This window comes from Condylostylus longicornis, unplaced genomic scaffold (genome assembly GCF_029603195.1).
Source record: "Condylostylus longicornis isolate FDR11 unplaced genomic scaffold, ASM2960319v2 ptg000004l, whole genome shotgun sequence".
Taxonomy (NCBI): domain Eukaryota; kingdom Metazoa; phylum Arthropoda; class Insecta; order Diptera; family Dolichopodidae; genus Condylostylus; species Condylostylus longicornis.
In genome coordinates this window covers 16,768,063-16,782,339 of record NW_026577973.1, presented here as the reverse complement: position 1 = coordinate 16,782,339, position 14,277 = coordinate 16,768,063, and the positions used below count along the sequence as shown (strand labels likewise).

The following is a 14,277-nucleotide window of genomic DNA, read 5'->3' as shown; positions in this document are numbered from 1 at the left end:
CTCAAATCACTAACCTTTAAGAATTTTTTATTATCAAAATTTTTAGTTCCTTTAAAAAACAAGCAAATAATAAATGCATATAGAAAAAGAGTAAATTTACATACGACAAGTAAAAGCTGTACCTTTTACATCTGAGTTAAAAAATTGTTTTTGAAATATCTGGAACTAGCTTTCATTGTTGTATATCAAGTACTCGAACTTGTCAAACCACTTTATAGGAACTGCACCGATATGTGTGATTGCCAAGTTCCATGAACCTAAATTTAAATTTTTTTCGGATATTTTAAATTTGTTTTTGGAGCTTTGTGGCAGCTATCGAAACCTGTAAAATCAATTCTTCAAAACTTCAGGGATATATGTAACCTGAAATTCGGCACACGACTGCCAAATTTCATGAATCGTTATATCTAAAATTATTACATATTTTGTTGAATAGTTTAAATTACCTTTTGGAGTTCCATGACATCTACTCAAACCTGTTAACTTCAGGGATATATGTAACCTACACTTGAACACACGACTGCCGAACCTGTCAAGCCATTCCACCAAAACTTCAGTGATATATGTAATCTACAATTGGACACATGACTGCCGATTTCAGGAATCTGGCTTTATTATTTTTGCAAATATTTAAAATTAGCTTTTGGATTTGCACGGCTGCTACCCGAACTAGTGCAATCATTCCATTCAAATTTTCAGAACATATGAAAATTGTAACTGGACACATCTTTGCAAAATTTGATATTATTAGTTTTTGAAATAATAAAAAAAAAATTTTTTTGAGTTGTATGGCAGCTACCCGAATTCTTGGTAGAAAAGAAACAACTTGTGAAAGTTTGATGTCGATTGCATTATTCGTTTTTGAGTTATCGTGCGATCGGATAAGCAAACGGAAGGACGGACGGACATGGCTAAGTCAACGCAGAATTTTACGCCTTACCGGAGACGACTTCTTCAATGGTTTACAAAACTCCATACCAAAGTGAATATACCCTTCATGAAAGTGCAAGGTATAAAAAAATAACTAATTTTAATTGTATGCACATTCAGCTCAGGCCGACACTATTTGCAAAAATAAGCATTACTTCTGTTCAATTTGAATAATCAAATTTTTAGCTTTAAAAATGTTAATTACTTTGGATTCCAATGTCAAAGCTAAAATATATTATATATGTTCATGTACATGTATGTCATGCAGATCTGTATACATGTTCATTTAAAGCTAATAGAGAGATTGCAGAATTTTTTTAATAATTTTAAATCAGAAGTATATGGAGTGTTAAGACAAATATAGAGATAATGAATATTCGGTAGAGTTCGGAGAAAAATCTACTCTTTTTAGCTACTTTTAACAATTTTCTGTTGCAACTCCAAAGCTTTCATATGTCAATGTATGTATGTTTAAATGTACATATATTGTATAATTACTATCAATAACCATCATATTTAAGTTTATTCAAGGTTAACTAGAAAAAAATTTTTTTTTTTCTGTGTTTATGTCAAAAACGAATATTTTTATAAAGCGCATATAACTTTACATTATTCGTCTGCAAGTATGTTATGCTTGTATAATGTTTGCTATAAAGACAATACGTTTTTTTCTTTAAAATTAAATTTAACGTCACGAAAACCTTTGATTCGCTAGTGAAAAAATATTTACAAAAAAGAAAATAAGAATATTGACAAAACTATGGGGAAACGCAAGAAAAAGTCAGCACATTATTCAAATTGGTGGAGTAACACCTAACATGAATTTTGAAACTAATTTGTAATTATAATATCTACAAATGGTTGACATTTACCGTTAAGCACTATTTATTGAGTTTATCTACTACTCTTAATATATCTATTCCTAGCTAATTGTATTTCAGATGGTTCAATTCATGATCGAAAAAAATAAAAAATTTTATGTGATCGGCATATAAACGACCGCAAGAGCTATTGTCTAGTTTAGTGAATTTTCTTTCAAATTTCTTTCAAATTTTAAAGAAGCTTTTAATTAACACATGCAGAAAAGTATATATTTGGTTCTTTGTAGAGGTTCATTTTATGCCAACCGAATTTTCTGAAAAGTTTGTCAATTAGGTGTGGTATATTGCTGGGCTCAAATATTCCATCAATTAGTTCCTTTAGACACAATAAAAAATGTAAAGTCAACCCCTAATGAAAGTTCATTTACAAACCCTGATATCTCCAAAAAAAATGATAACTTCACAAAATTATAAGTTACACTGGGCAAAAACGTAAATTTGGCTCGAAGTAAGATCCGGTTGCTGACACCTAATTTCTTCCAAAAGTTAAGTTGTTTCTTCTGCTCATTGACGAAACATATATAAAGTTTTAAGTGTAATATTGGATAATTCCTTGTAAAATTGATTAAAAATGTTAAATCGGCGCTTGTAAAGATCCAGTTACCAAGGCCCTCTTTGCAAGACATCATGTATAGACAAATCAATAAAGTTCGTACGCACGTTTTGTCATAATTCACTTAAATATTATATAAATATACATACATACGTATACATATGTATATATAGTACATTTTTGTCACAAAATATACTTTGAATATAGAAACATGACTACAAAAGTTCTCAGATAATATTTGAATGAAATTTACATACGAGTAATATCATATTAGTTTAACTAAAAACAATTTGTACACAAATATAATACAACCACATTGCTACGAGTATATAATTATGTCACATATAATAATTAGTATCTCGCAAATATTATGCAACAGTATTACTTACAACAAAGAGTACGTTATACATACGGAGCATGTACATACATATAGACAAATACCATATCCTACAAAAACATATTCTACGAAACATACAATATTTAAAATACATAATATATAAAAATAATATTAAAATAATATAATACATGAAGATATGAGAATGTTAGGAGTGGTGCGTTTCTATAAAAATTATTTACAGTTGAAACACATTGTAAGAATAAAACTTTATTACTTATGTAACACTGGAGTTTTTGTCCATTGTATCATCAAATAGATAATAAAAGATGTGCAATGTAAAACAAGAAATTTAGCTTTCATTTCTCTTTTTTCACAAATAGAAAATTGCATGTTAAAAAATTTTGCTTTTTAATTATTTCAGGGACAAAATTGTACGGCTTCAAATTCTCATCAAACAAAATCTATAAATTACTTTGATGTGGTACTCTTACATCTCACATCCTTAATATACTATAATTATGTTAAAATTTCTAAATAAAATGTGACATATAAAAGCATAGGTAATACATGCATATTCAATTTAAATTTGACTAAATAAAAGTCTTTGAAATTAAATTTGACTAAAATCTTGTCACATCCCTGGTATAAACATACGTATCCACATGAAAGATATATACATATTTATGCAAGCTTATATATGTGCATATATATAAATGTATATTCTACTTATGACATAATGTAACTTGATATAAATATGTATTAAACTAAAAAAAAAAGCATGAATGAAAATAAGCAACAGAATGATGTGATAGAATGTGTAAGTAAATATTGTAGAAATTACGACGTCATTCATCATATTGATATGAATGAAATGTTAATGTACCTGTAATGTATGTTACAAGTGAAAATAATTAAATATAAATAAACATGCAACTTTCAAAATAATTCTTTTAATATACATAGTTACATTAAGTTACATACAATTTTACATATTTTAGAATTCATATATCAAGATAATTTTTAATATTAAGATGAGTAGAAATCGAAAACTTGTCTTAGATCCACACATGTATGTAAAATCTATTGTTATCAGTAATTGAAGTACACCTTGTTTCAAAAATAAATCAACAACTTGCACCATTTTGCTGGCAGTAGCCGCCAAAGTTAATGTTTTTCCATTTATTAGACAAATATAACAAAATTACGAGTATATTGTTGGTAAAGTACCTTCTTGCTGAGAAACAAAATAGTTTTACATATGTGTAGGAATAGAGGCACGTGTAACATGTGAGTGAAATTTTTAAGTTAAACGTAAGAAGGGCTTCATTACCATACTTTTATGGACGGTTTGATTTTATTAAAGAAATTACTCTTTGTTGAACAAAATTTCTACCTACTTTATCTCCTAGCATACTGCTGAAAACACAACTTATAGAAGACGATTATCATTTGTAGTAAAATTACTTATTTCTTTTTTGATAAAGATCATAACCAAAAGTGCTAAAAATTTTGAATTGATCCTTCAAACAAATATTTATGTTAAACCAAAGTTTCTCAAATATAGCATTGAATGTTTTTTGAGTACTGTAAGCTTCATTCTATAAATGCTGTAGATTTTCTTAGTCCAATCCAATACTTTTACATTTTTTGTTTGTAAACGCACACATAATGTACAACTCAGCAAGGAAAATTTAATAAATTCACTTGCGATTATTTTTAAAGAATTTAATTGTTTTTTTAATTAATTTTTAATTTTGTCTATTGCTTTAAAATTTTGTTCACATAAAAATCGAGTTTAGAGAATAATACAAAATTTTTACAATACCATAAAAATTTCTCAAGATCTTCATATTTCTTACATGCAAATTTATTTTGTTTCGATCCTTTCAATTAAATTATTATTTTTATTAATATTCAAAAAAACAAAATTTTAAATTCATATCAAAGTCAATATTATGTAGCATTTTTATTACAATGTGTAATTTCATGAAAACTAAATTCAACATTTTTATTGATCACAATTTTCTGAAAATAATCAACTCTTTTATAGTTTCTTACTGAATACTTTATTTTATAAAAATGAAATTCAATAATAAATTTATTTTATAAATACTACATACAATAGTATCAATGTATATATTTTATTACATTTATAGTAAGGGTAAATCGGGGATATAATAAGCACCGGGCTATGGAAAATATAGCAGTGTATAGTATGTAGCTAGATCACGCATACCCCAAGAAAATCAAGCTAATTTTTATGTGGCTCCAAGTATACACAAATGCAACTCCGAAAAAAATTTGTAATAATTATTATTTTGTTAAAGCCCTTGTTAATTTTTTTTGTTATAAAAATTTTATAAAAGTATTACGAGTATTAATTTGGCTTTTGAAATGTGTGTGATTTTTAATTTGCCATTATATTTTAAAATTTTAAATTGGAAAATCAACATTTCTAGATGAAAATTTGTAAAACCACATAATAGGTAAAAATTTGGAAAAAAAAATTGTTTTAGTCCGAAAATATCATCTTTAGTGCTTTTACCTCATAGCGAGTAAAACGTGCTCGTTATATCCCCCAATCTACCCTTTTCTACATACTTTGAATCTATGTCAAAAGTAAGACATACATTTTCGAAAACTTGCAATCAATACGTTATGGTTATGTTATATACAGATGAAATAGATATTTGCACAATTATTTTAACTTTGTTTTTGAATTTACAATATAATTTTTGTGTTTCAAAAAATTTTACATTGAGTTTTTTTATTAAAAATGCTTTCGAACAAAAAAATATCCTCCGTTATTTTGAGTAAAATACTAATAGAACTTTATAGAGAAATTCCAATACCAGTTATTTTAAGTTTGCAATATCAGCGAAGAAACAAAAAACAAATTTTGGTAAGAAAAAAACGTGCATATAAAATTCAATATCACGTAGCAAAATTTTATCAAAAATTTTCAGATTGCAGTTAAAAAAAAAATAAAAATCAAAAACAAAATTTTATAAAAAATTCAACAAGCATAGTGTTTATAAGCGGATTTATGTGGAAGACTCGTAAACATAAACATTTTTTTGCTCTTATTTTGAAAATTGTTGTTGCTATACTTTTTATTATTATAAACGTTGATATTGTATTGGAATTTATTTCAGTATTTTCATTTTTTATTCATAGAATCGCTTTTCTCAATACGTTTATTGCATGAATATGTGACAATTTTTATTAACTTACATTATTTTTCAACAAGTTTTCTTTTATTTTTAATTTTATTGTATATGCAATTTGATTTATATTACAATGGTATTGAGCATAACTCTCATTATTTTACAATATTGAATTGAAGAAGTTATTTGAATTTTTATAAAGCAATTTCTAATATTTTAATAGAGAGAATATAAGAAGTCATTTTGTATCCAATGTCTTGTAATTAGGTAGCATAGTTCCTCTTTAAAAAGAATACAATAAAACTAATTTTTATTTGAATATTTTCTTAATATATTCTTTTTGCATAAGTTTAGGAGAAGTATAAAAAATTTTAAAAATTATAAACACAGGCTTAATATCATATGAATAAATTTAAAAGAGTGAATTTTCGTAAGTGCAAAAAAAATGTCGATTTCAACAAAAAGAAATAATTTACTTTTTTAATCATTATTAAAATTTCTTTTCAATCTTTGTTAAAGTATATGTGTATGATTTGATGGCGAGGAAAATGGTGCCAAAGATTTGAGGAAAAAGCAGGTTTTCAATGAAGATTAATTTGAACTAAATGCCCTTAAGACAGGCAAACTAAGGCTACGAAACGAATTTCGTTTTTTAATTTTTGTAGCACTAAACATGCGGTCGAAGTTATCTCGTCCCTCAATTAAACAAATTTTTCCATTACACATACATACGTACATATGTTAGGTAGATATATAACCGATATAAGAGAAGGGGGGGGGGGGGGGGGGTTATCGTATAAGATGACAATTTTACTATTTAATGCAAACGACACAATGTTTTCATTGCAATTAATCGTGTAAAATCTTCAAGTGGCTAATTAACGTTTCAAACAACTAATTTTTTTTTCCTTCTTCACTCCTAGGAGGAGTATAGGGGTAGTGCATGATATCATGTACTAGTTTCACAGCGTCATACAGTTAACTAGGCAGGTATTCAGACTAGCCTGCCGTATTCAAACAACTAATAGGTATTTCAAATTTAAAGTAAACTCTAATATAAAATATGTATGGAAGGGTTACTACTGCTGTAGTATAAGCGTCATACATACATACATATATTTACTCTAAAATTTACTTAATAACGTATTCACTTTAAATTGAATAATTTAATTAAATAATTTTGTAATATTACAAAAAATTATTGTATATTTAATATATTTTCTCGTTAATTTCCCATAATCATTAAAAAATCTCCTTAATGAATTGTCTATCCATGATGCATTTGAATAAGTATACAAGTCAAGTATGAATATATTTACATATTTGCACATATCTTGTACTATAATGAATGCTTCTGCTTAAAATTTACATACAATGTTAATATAAATATAAAAAACACATTCTGTTCATTTTATGACCAGAAATAAACCTACTTTAATTTATAAAAAAAAGGAGTTAAAGTTCATTCAATCCTCGAATTCAAATGCGTATCAATATTATAATTACCATTGGTTTTATAAATTATAAAATATTTATTAAATAAGAAGAATTCCTCATATCGATTCTATTAATCTGTCGTACCTAGAAGAAATACATATGCAAGAACAATAATTTTTTTCTTTTTATACTCGTATATTATTATTCATGTTTAAAGATAAGCACAATTTAAGTTTTTAGAATATGCAACTTGGTTTTAGATGAACCACTTACAGCTCCTAAGATTTCTGCTAAAACCTACAATAACAACTTAATTTTTGAAGAATATAGGCTGAGACACTGAGGATTCGAAATGTATATATACGCATATACATACATATACACACTTCTATATACCAGTCCAATACATTTTAACATTAAAATAAGAGTAATATTACCGTATGTTCATTTGGGCATAAAAAGTTTTCAGGTATCTTAAGGTAAGCATGTACCTTAAAACATTCTGATAATTTATATTCATTTCCTCGCCGTATACAACTAATGCAAATCGCATATTATCATAATGCACCTCAATTAAGAATACTTATTTTTTGCATCAATTTTAAATAATATATTGTAGGTAGATGTGCACTATAGGTACACTCAATCAGGTAGATGTGCACTATATGTACACTCAAGATGTGCACTATAGGTACACTCAAAATCAAAAATACATCAATCATAAAAAAAATATCTTTAAATTTTCTCAAAAAATAATTTTTATGCAAGTATTTCGATTAGAAACATCTTTTCTCAAGTGTGTTCATCGCAATACTATAACTAGTTCTCTTTATTTCTGTCTTACAGAGTTTTTACTCTTCTTAAATGCGTAGAATGCCTTTATTGTATTCTTATCATCACTAATCAAACAAAGAAAAGAAGAACAGTATAACATAATCGCCTTATCGGTCAATATAGTGTTTATAAAAGTATGTAATAAAAATATGTAGGTAAATTAGAAAATTGATATGGCTACATGTAGGTATAAGTATATATGTATAATATGTGTATAATATGTACACATACGAATACTTCAGATTTATGAATTTGTTTTCAGTATATAACACGTAAATGTTTATGATTTCTGATCTGTTATTCGGTTGTTATCTGTGTTGTATTCTAAAAGTAATATTTTGCATCTTATTCATATAGTCAGAATTTGTACAGACGCGAAATAAAATCGTTCCAGACACAATTTTCTGTCTATACATTTAAAAAATTTTTTTAAATATTTATTTTTTAATTAAAATTCATCTTTATATACATGAGTGCGGAATATAGAACAAATTTTTTTTAAAAATACCTTGGACTATAAAATATCTATATACATTTCAAATATTTATATTTGAATGTGCAAATAAAAAATAACATAAAACTGTTATCTTTTAAAAAGTGTAGCTTTATAGCATTAAAATACAATTTCTATTCAAATTAAATTTAATATACACACAAAAATAATAACATATTTAAGCTAGAAGTCAAAGATCATGTTAGAATCGAATTTAGAAATCGATTCTTTTATTTTTAATAAGGATCTAAAAAATTGTGTTTTTGGAGATAGTGCAGAAAATAATGAATCACCCGAGTAAGTTATACAAATATTTACATAAGTTAAAATGTTATAAAGTGTTATAAATAAATATAATACAAATATTGTGGTAAATTTTGAGAATATTTTAATTTAATATTACCAGACTAACAAAGTTAATTAAAAGTTTATATATTGCATATAAAAATCACAAACTTATATACACTATTGATAATCATATTAGGGCATTTTAACTATGTGTAAACTAATATAAGTATATAGTATAATAGAAGTAAATATGCAATAAAATTTTTTGTTATACCGAATTGATTGACGAACGCAAAATTAAAACGAAAATGTGAATAGTTTTGAAAATTTAATTGCATTTAAAACAGGAGTACATTAACATATCAGTTTTCCTTTTATTTCTTAAATAATATTAAATAAACAAAAAAAAGCAGATAATAAAATTATTAGAAATATTTTTTTTCAAAAACAATTCGTGAAAAATATTTAAAATTTATTATAATTTTTAATTTTTTTTCACTTACGAATAAAACATAAATACAATAATAGTTAGAGAATAAAATGTAAATATTTTTTTTTAAGAAATGGGTAATTGCCAAAGGTGAGTTTACCAACAAGTGACAAATTATAAAAATAAATGCCAAATAATCATAGAGTGATTTAAAACCTCATTTCTCTGAGTCAAAAATCGGGAATTGATTGCAGATATTTTTTTTAATTTATTCACTTTGTATGTAAAAAAAGCAAACTTTAAAAATTTTAAATTTTTAAAGGAGCTCGCTCAGGAGCCTCATAGCCATATGAAATTTTATTTATTTTTTTTACTACTTTGATAAAATTTTTGTTGAGTGTTACTAAAATATAATACCAATGAATGCATACCTAAACTAAAATATTATAATACCAATGAATGCGTAAACATTGGAGAGTTAAATTTCTCGGTCGATTGTGAATGGTTTTAATTATATCGATACTTTTTGAAAATCACTTTGAAATTGGAAATTTTTCACATAATTTTCGATAAATAAAAATTATATTTTAATATTTTTTCTTATTTTTATTAATTTTTTTTTTATACATAAATCTATCACAAAAACTTGATGAAATTTGAAAGTCAAAAAAAGAATTCATAGTACGAAGAATTGCCTTCTCCAAACATCACAAAAAACCCAAATCAGACGATTCAACATTTAAACTAGAGACTTGTATAAAAACGTTATGTAAGGTGTGATATTGTTCGAACCTAATGCATGACACCGTAGTCGAATCGAACGCGTACAGAAAACTGATAAACAAAAATAATTTTTAACTAAATTCTAAAAATGTTTTAGTTTCCACATTTGCATGATTCAATATGCACAAAATATTTGAAATAACCGAAAACATGTACCACATAATTATTTGCCGATTTCTTAAATTGTTATTCGTGCAACATTCAATAATCGTGTTGGTAGTTTTGTATGGGTAGAAATTAATTAGAAGTTAAATTTTAACTTTCAATAACAAAAATATTTGTGTACTGAAAAATAATTTTTAGGTCAACAATTTACTTTATTAATTAACCGTTCAGCATTAAGTTCGAATATTAATAATCAATTTCATTCTTTTCATCAGTTTTAATAAAATGATAGGCGGTAAGATAATCTTATCGTTTATTAAAAGCAAAACAAAATTATATAAAAATGCAATAGAAAATGTAAACGGCAGCACTATTGTTTTGCTGGAGTAATTTACTTTGTTATTTTGTTTGTCAACACTTTTTTTCTCTCTAAGAGTTTCATTTCAATATACAAATTCAAAACGAATTGAGAGTAGATAACGTTATTTTTTAGAATCGAGTAATATTCCGCCAGATTTTAATACGTACACATATACATACATATACTTACTTTTGCATTGAAATAAGGTCTTACCTAAAAAATAATTTAGCAAAATAATTTTTCATATTTAAATTTATTAACTTGTAAGGGTAATTTATTTATTATTTCAAAAATAATAGTTGAATAATTCACTTTAATAACTAAAAAAATATATATACACTTACTTATAAAACTACACAATTGCTTTCTGCTTTCAGTGATTTAATTTTCAAGGTCTTAACTGATTGTATTAATAAACAATCTGAGGTTGAACTCAATGATTGTATTAATGAATTGACTGCTCAAGACGCATTACATGATTATTTCAAAATGTTAGCAATAGCTGATTCAACAACTATTCCAGAATTATATAGTGAAAACAGTGTCTTAGGCAAAGATGGTAGAATATCATTAGCATATGAAAATTTACAGAATATTCCACCAAAAATTGCTGCAAATTTCTCAAATGATACAAAATTTTTAGATTTGAGTTTTAATAAATTCAAGGATCTCTCATTTTTATCATATTTCAAAGGATTAAATACATTAATATTAGATAAAAATCCAGAACCCGACGAAACAACTTTGCCATACTTACCTAATTTGGAAATCTTGTGGTAAGTGTAAAATAATTTAGTTGGATTGGTAAAACTGTAATATTATAATGGTATTATTTTTTAATTTCAGGTTAAATAATTGTAATATTATCAACGTACCAAAATGGATTTATAGAATTCAATTACAATGCCAAAATATTAAACAATTATCATTAATTGGAAATCCTGGAGCAAGAACCTTACTAACTGGAGCTAATGCTATGGAAGAATATGATTACAGATTATTCGTTACTGAAACCTTGAAAACACTTACCCATCTTGATGGGATTCCTGTAATTACAATGAATTCAACATCGACATATCCAACAGTACCACAAAGTCAACAACGAACAGAAATTATTACAACTTCATTATTACAACATCAAACAACAATTCAAATAACCAAATCTAATCAGTATAACAATAATAATACATCAATTTTTAAAAATAATACAATGAATTCTACTTTTGTGCCTCATACACCAAAACTATCATCATCAACTTCTGTTAAAAGCTTTTATTTACATAATAGCCAACAACAATATCATCAGCATTACAATCCACGTAAAATGATAAACTGGAGTCCAAAGGACAATAATAAATCGAATAAAAGAGACTTAAGTAATAGTGGTCAAAATAAAAGAAAAAAAATTGTAGCAGAAAGTTTTAAAGATCTGTTCCGTTTTAACTCGAAGCGTAGAAATTCGTGTCAAAGTTCAACAACAAGTTAACAACGCAAATATATAGAATGTTTAATTGAAATTGCTTAATCGATTTTAGAAAACATTTAATCAAATAATTTTATACTTTTACAATGTTTCAAATATTTAATTTTAAATTTTAAGTTTTATAAAAATTTGTAATTTTTATTATATTTCAATTTTTAAAGATTTTTAATGTTAAAAATTTGAGAAAATATTTAGAATAGATTTCTATTTTCAATGTCATTGTCAAATATTTATATGTTTAGGGAAATAAACTTCAATAGAATGTTTTCTTTTATATTTATAAATTTTCATCTTCATTATTTTTCTATAACTTTATTGATTTCCCATTCTTTATTGATGAATGACTTTCGACCTCTAATTTATGAGAGATTTCCCTTAAATGTAGTTTAAAATCTAAATCTTCAAACTGATCATAGCTGCAAAATTTAATAGATACCTTAAGATAAATTTGGAATTCAGTTTGTGTTCAGACTGGATTCAATAATCTTACAACTCTAAACAATGAATAATTTTAAAATCATAACTATAATTAGAATTTATTTTCCTTTATCATATAAGCACAATTAATTTTTTTACAACTTTAATAATATAAATAAAAGTTAGAAAATTTAAGATATAATAATATACACAAACATATGTATATATTTTCTATATTGTTATACTATACACATTATGTATTTATATACTAATTATTTATATTCGAAACAATATTACCCTAAATTATATACATTTTTTACATAATAAAAATATCCTACAGACTCTGCAGTCTTGAGTTCAATAAAAATCAGTCATAAACATACGAAATACGGTTGAAAACTTCTTAGGTTTAAAATTTATAGTTCGTGGAAATTTGAAATCAGTTTATCGGTTGTTGGAGATGATTGATGTGCCCAACTACGACGAAATTTCGAAACAACACGATTAAAAACATTTTCTGTAAGTGGAAATGCTTCAAATATTTCATCTTTTGTAACCTCAATATTATCCAATATACATAAATTAGGTAAATAATGAATAATTTTTAAACGTAACTGTTCCGATGTCATTGCTGATTCAATATTCCCTTGATTTGATATTGATAAAACAACAAGATTAGGACACTGAATTTTTATTCTTTTAACCCATTTAATTATATTTGATATTCCACAGTTGTTGAGCCTAAAACATAAAAAATAGCTTACATTATAAATGCTATAATATAGTAGATACTAATTTATTCTTCTAATTAACTTACCATAAAGCTCTTAATGTGGGCATGTAAGGTAACGTCAATTCATTTAAATTATAATTTTTGTTGAAAATTAATGTATGTAAATTTCCAAAATGTGATAAAAATGTCAAATCACTAAAATTATTATCACTTAAATTCAATGATGTAGTCAGTGGTCCACAAACTAATAGTATTTGATCTGGTAAATATTCTAATTTTTCTCCAATTAATCGTATACTCCCATCTTTTTGTAAAATACTTTCAATTGATCTAGTATAAGCATGTTCATCTAACCAACTAGCTAAAGATATTTGATTAATTGTTTTATTAATTTGCATCTTAATTTCTGGTAAATCACTTAGTCTGCAAGTATAAACAAATTTTTTTTTTATTATTAATATTTTTATTAATAAAAATGAAACTAAAAAATTATGTATGTAAGTATATAAAAAAACTCAAACTATAATCTTGAGCTACTATGTGTATTATTTGCATAGAGTTCGAAGGCCTCCTGTTTCAATAATAATTTTATAAACTTTGACAATTACAGAGTTTATTAAATTGATATATTGGAGTTTGGTACTTCTATATCGAATACTGCTGGTGGCGTACGGAAATATAATACAAGGGCAAAAACTAACTTTAAAATGGTACCTATATCTGTATGTACATATGTGAAAAGCAAAAGTCACAACACATAAAATTTCAATTAAAAAACTATTTGACACACAAATTACAATTATTGTCAAAATCTACAGTTATGAATCTCGCATTAACAAATTATTGTTCTTCCTATACACACATACATGTATGATTTTTTCTTATACTACTTACCCAGATCTACTATTTTTACGACTTGGACTAAATCTTTTTATTATATTATTCATATTTTAAATTTATTCTATTTTCACATAAATTTCGAGAAAGCAATAATCCTTTTGGGTTGATCCTATATTTTTCTCTTAAAATTTTATTTTCAAGTGGA

At 25.4% G+C, this 14,277-nt stretch overlaps 2 protein-coding genes across 6 annotated transcripts; one reads left to right on the top strand and one right to left on the bottom strand.

The window, feature by feature from the left end:
- The first annotated feature begins 8,660 nt into the window (after positions 1–8,660).
- On the top strand, positions 8,661–12,302 carry LOC129611701 (uncharacterized). 3 transcript variants are annotated; one of them, XM_055524979.1, is made up of 3 exons: positions 8,661–8,929; positions 10,977–11,375; positions 11,446–12,302. In XM_055524979.1, the coding sequence occupies exons 1-3, from the start codon at positions 8,832–8,834 to the stop codon at positions 12,083–12,085; spliced, it is 1,137 nt and encodes a 378-aa protein (XP_055380954.1). In that variant the 5' UTR covers positions 8,661–8,831; the 3' UTR covers positions 12,086–12,302. The 3 variants fall into 3 exon arrangements, with proteins under 3 accessions (XP_055380954.1, XP_055380963.1, XP_055380972.1); XM_055524988.1 differs by lacking the exon at positions 8,661–8,929 and adding an exon at positions 10,766–10,862; XM_055524997.1 differs by lacking the exon at positions 8,661–8,929 and adding an exon at positions 10,802–10,868.
- Positions 12,303–12,737: 435 nt separating this feature from the next.
- Positions 12,738–14,277, bottom strand: LOC129612685 (uncharacterized). 3 transcript variants are annotated; one of them, XM_055526442.1, is made up of 3 exons: positions 14,127–14,277; positions 13,317–13,655; positions 12,738–13,258 (listed from the first exon to the last, which is right to left on the bottom strand). In XM_055526442.1, exons 1-3 carry the CDS (start codon positions 14,177–14,179, stop codon positions 12,916–12,918), a joined length of 735 nt encoding a protein of 244 aa, XP_055382417.1. In that variant the 5' UTR covers positions 14,180–14,277; the 3' UTR covers positions 12,738–12,915. The 3 variants fall into 3 exon arrangements, with proteins under 3 accessions (XP_055382417.1, XP_055382422.1, XP_055382430.1); XM_055526447.1 differs by having other exon boundaries at positions 12,738–13,240; XM_055526455.1 differs by lacking the exon at positions 14,127–14,277 and adding an exon at positions 13,841–13,925.

Coding starts and splice junctions, on each gene's coding strand:
- LOC129611701 (XM_055524979.1), top strand. CDS start 8,832: ATGTTAGAATCGAATTTAGAAATCGATTCTTTTATTTTTAATAAGGAT. Junction 8,930..10,976: donor GAAAATAATGAATCACCCGA/GTAAGTTATACA, acceptor TTCTGCTTTCAG/TGATTTAATTTTCAAGGTCT. Junction 11,376..11,445: donor CCTAATTTGGAAATCTTGTG/GTAAGTGTAAAA, acceptor TTTTAATTTCAG/GTTAAATAATTGTAATATTA.
- LOC129612685 (XM_055526442.1), bottom strand. CDS start 14,179: ATGAATAATATAATAAAAAGATTTAGTCCAAGTCGTAAAAATAGTAGA. Junction 13,656..14,126: donor CGTAAAAATAGTAGATCTGG/GTAAGTAGTATA, acceptor TTATACTTGCAG/ACTAAGTGATTTACCAGAAA. Junction 13,259..13,316: donor CCCACATTAAGAGCTTTATG/GTAAGTTAATTA, acceptor TTATAATGTAAG/CTATTTTTTATGTTTTAGGC.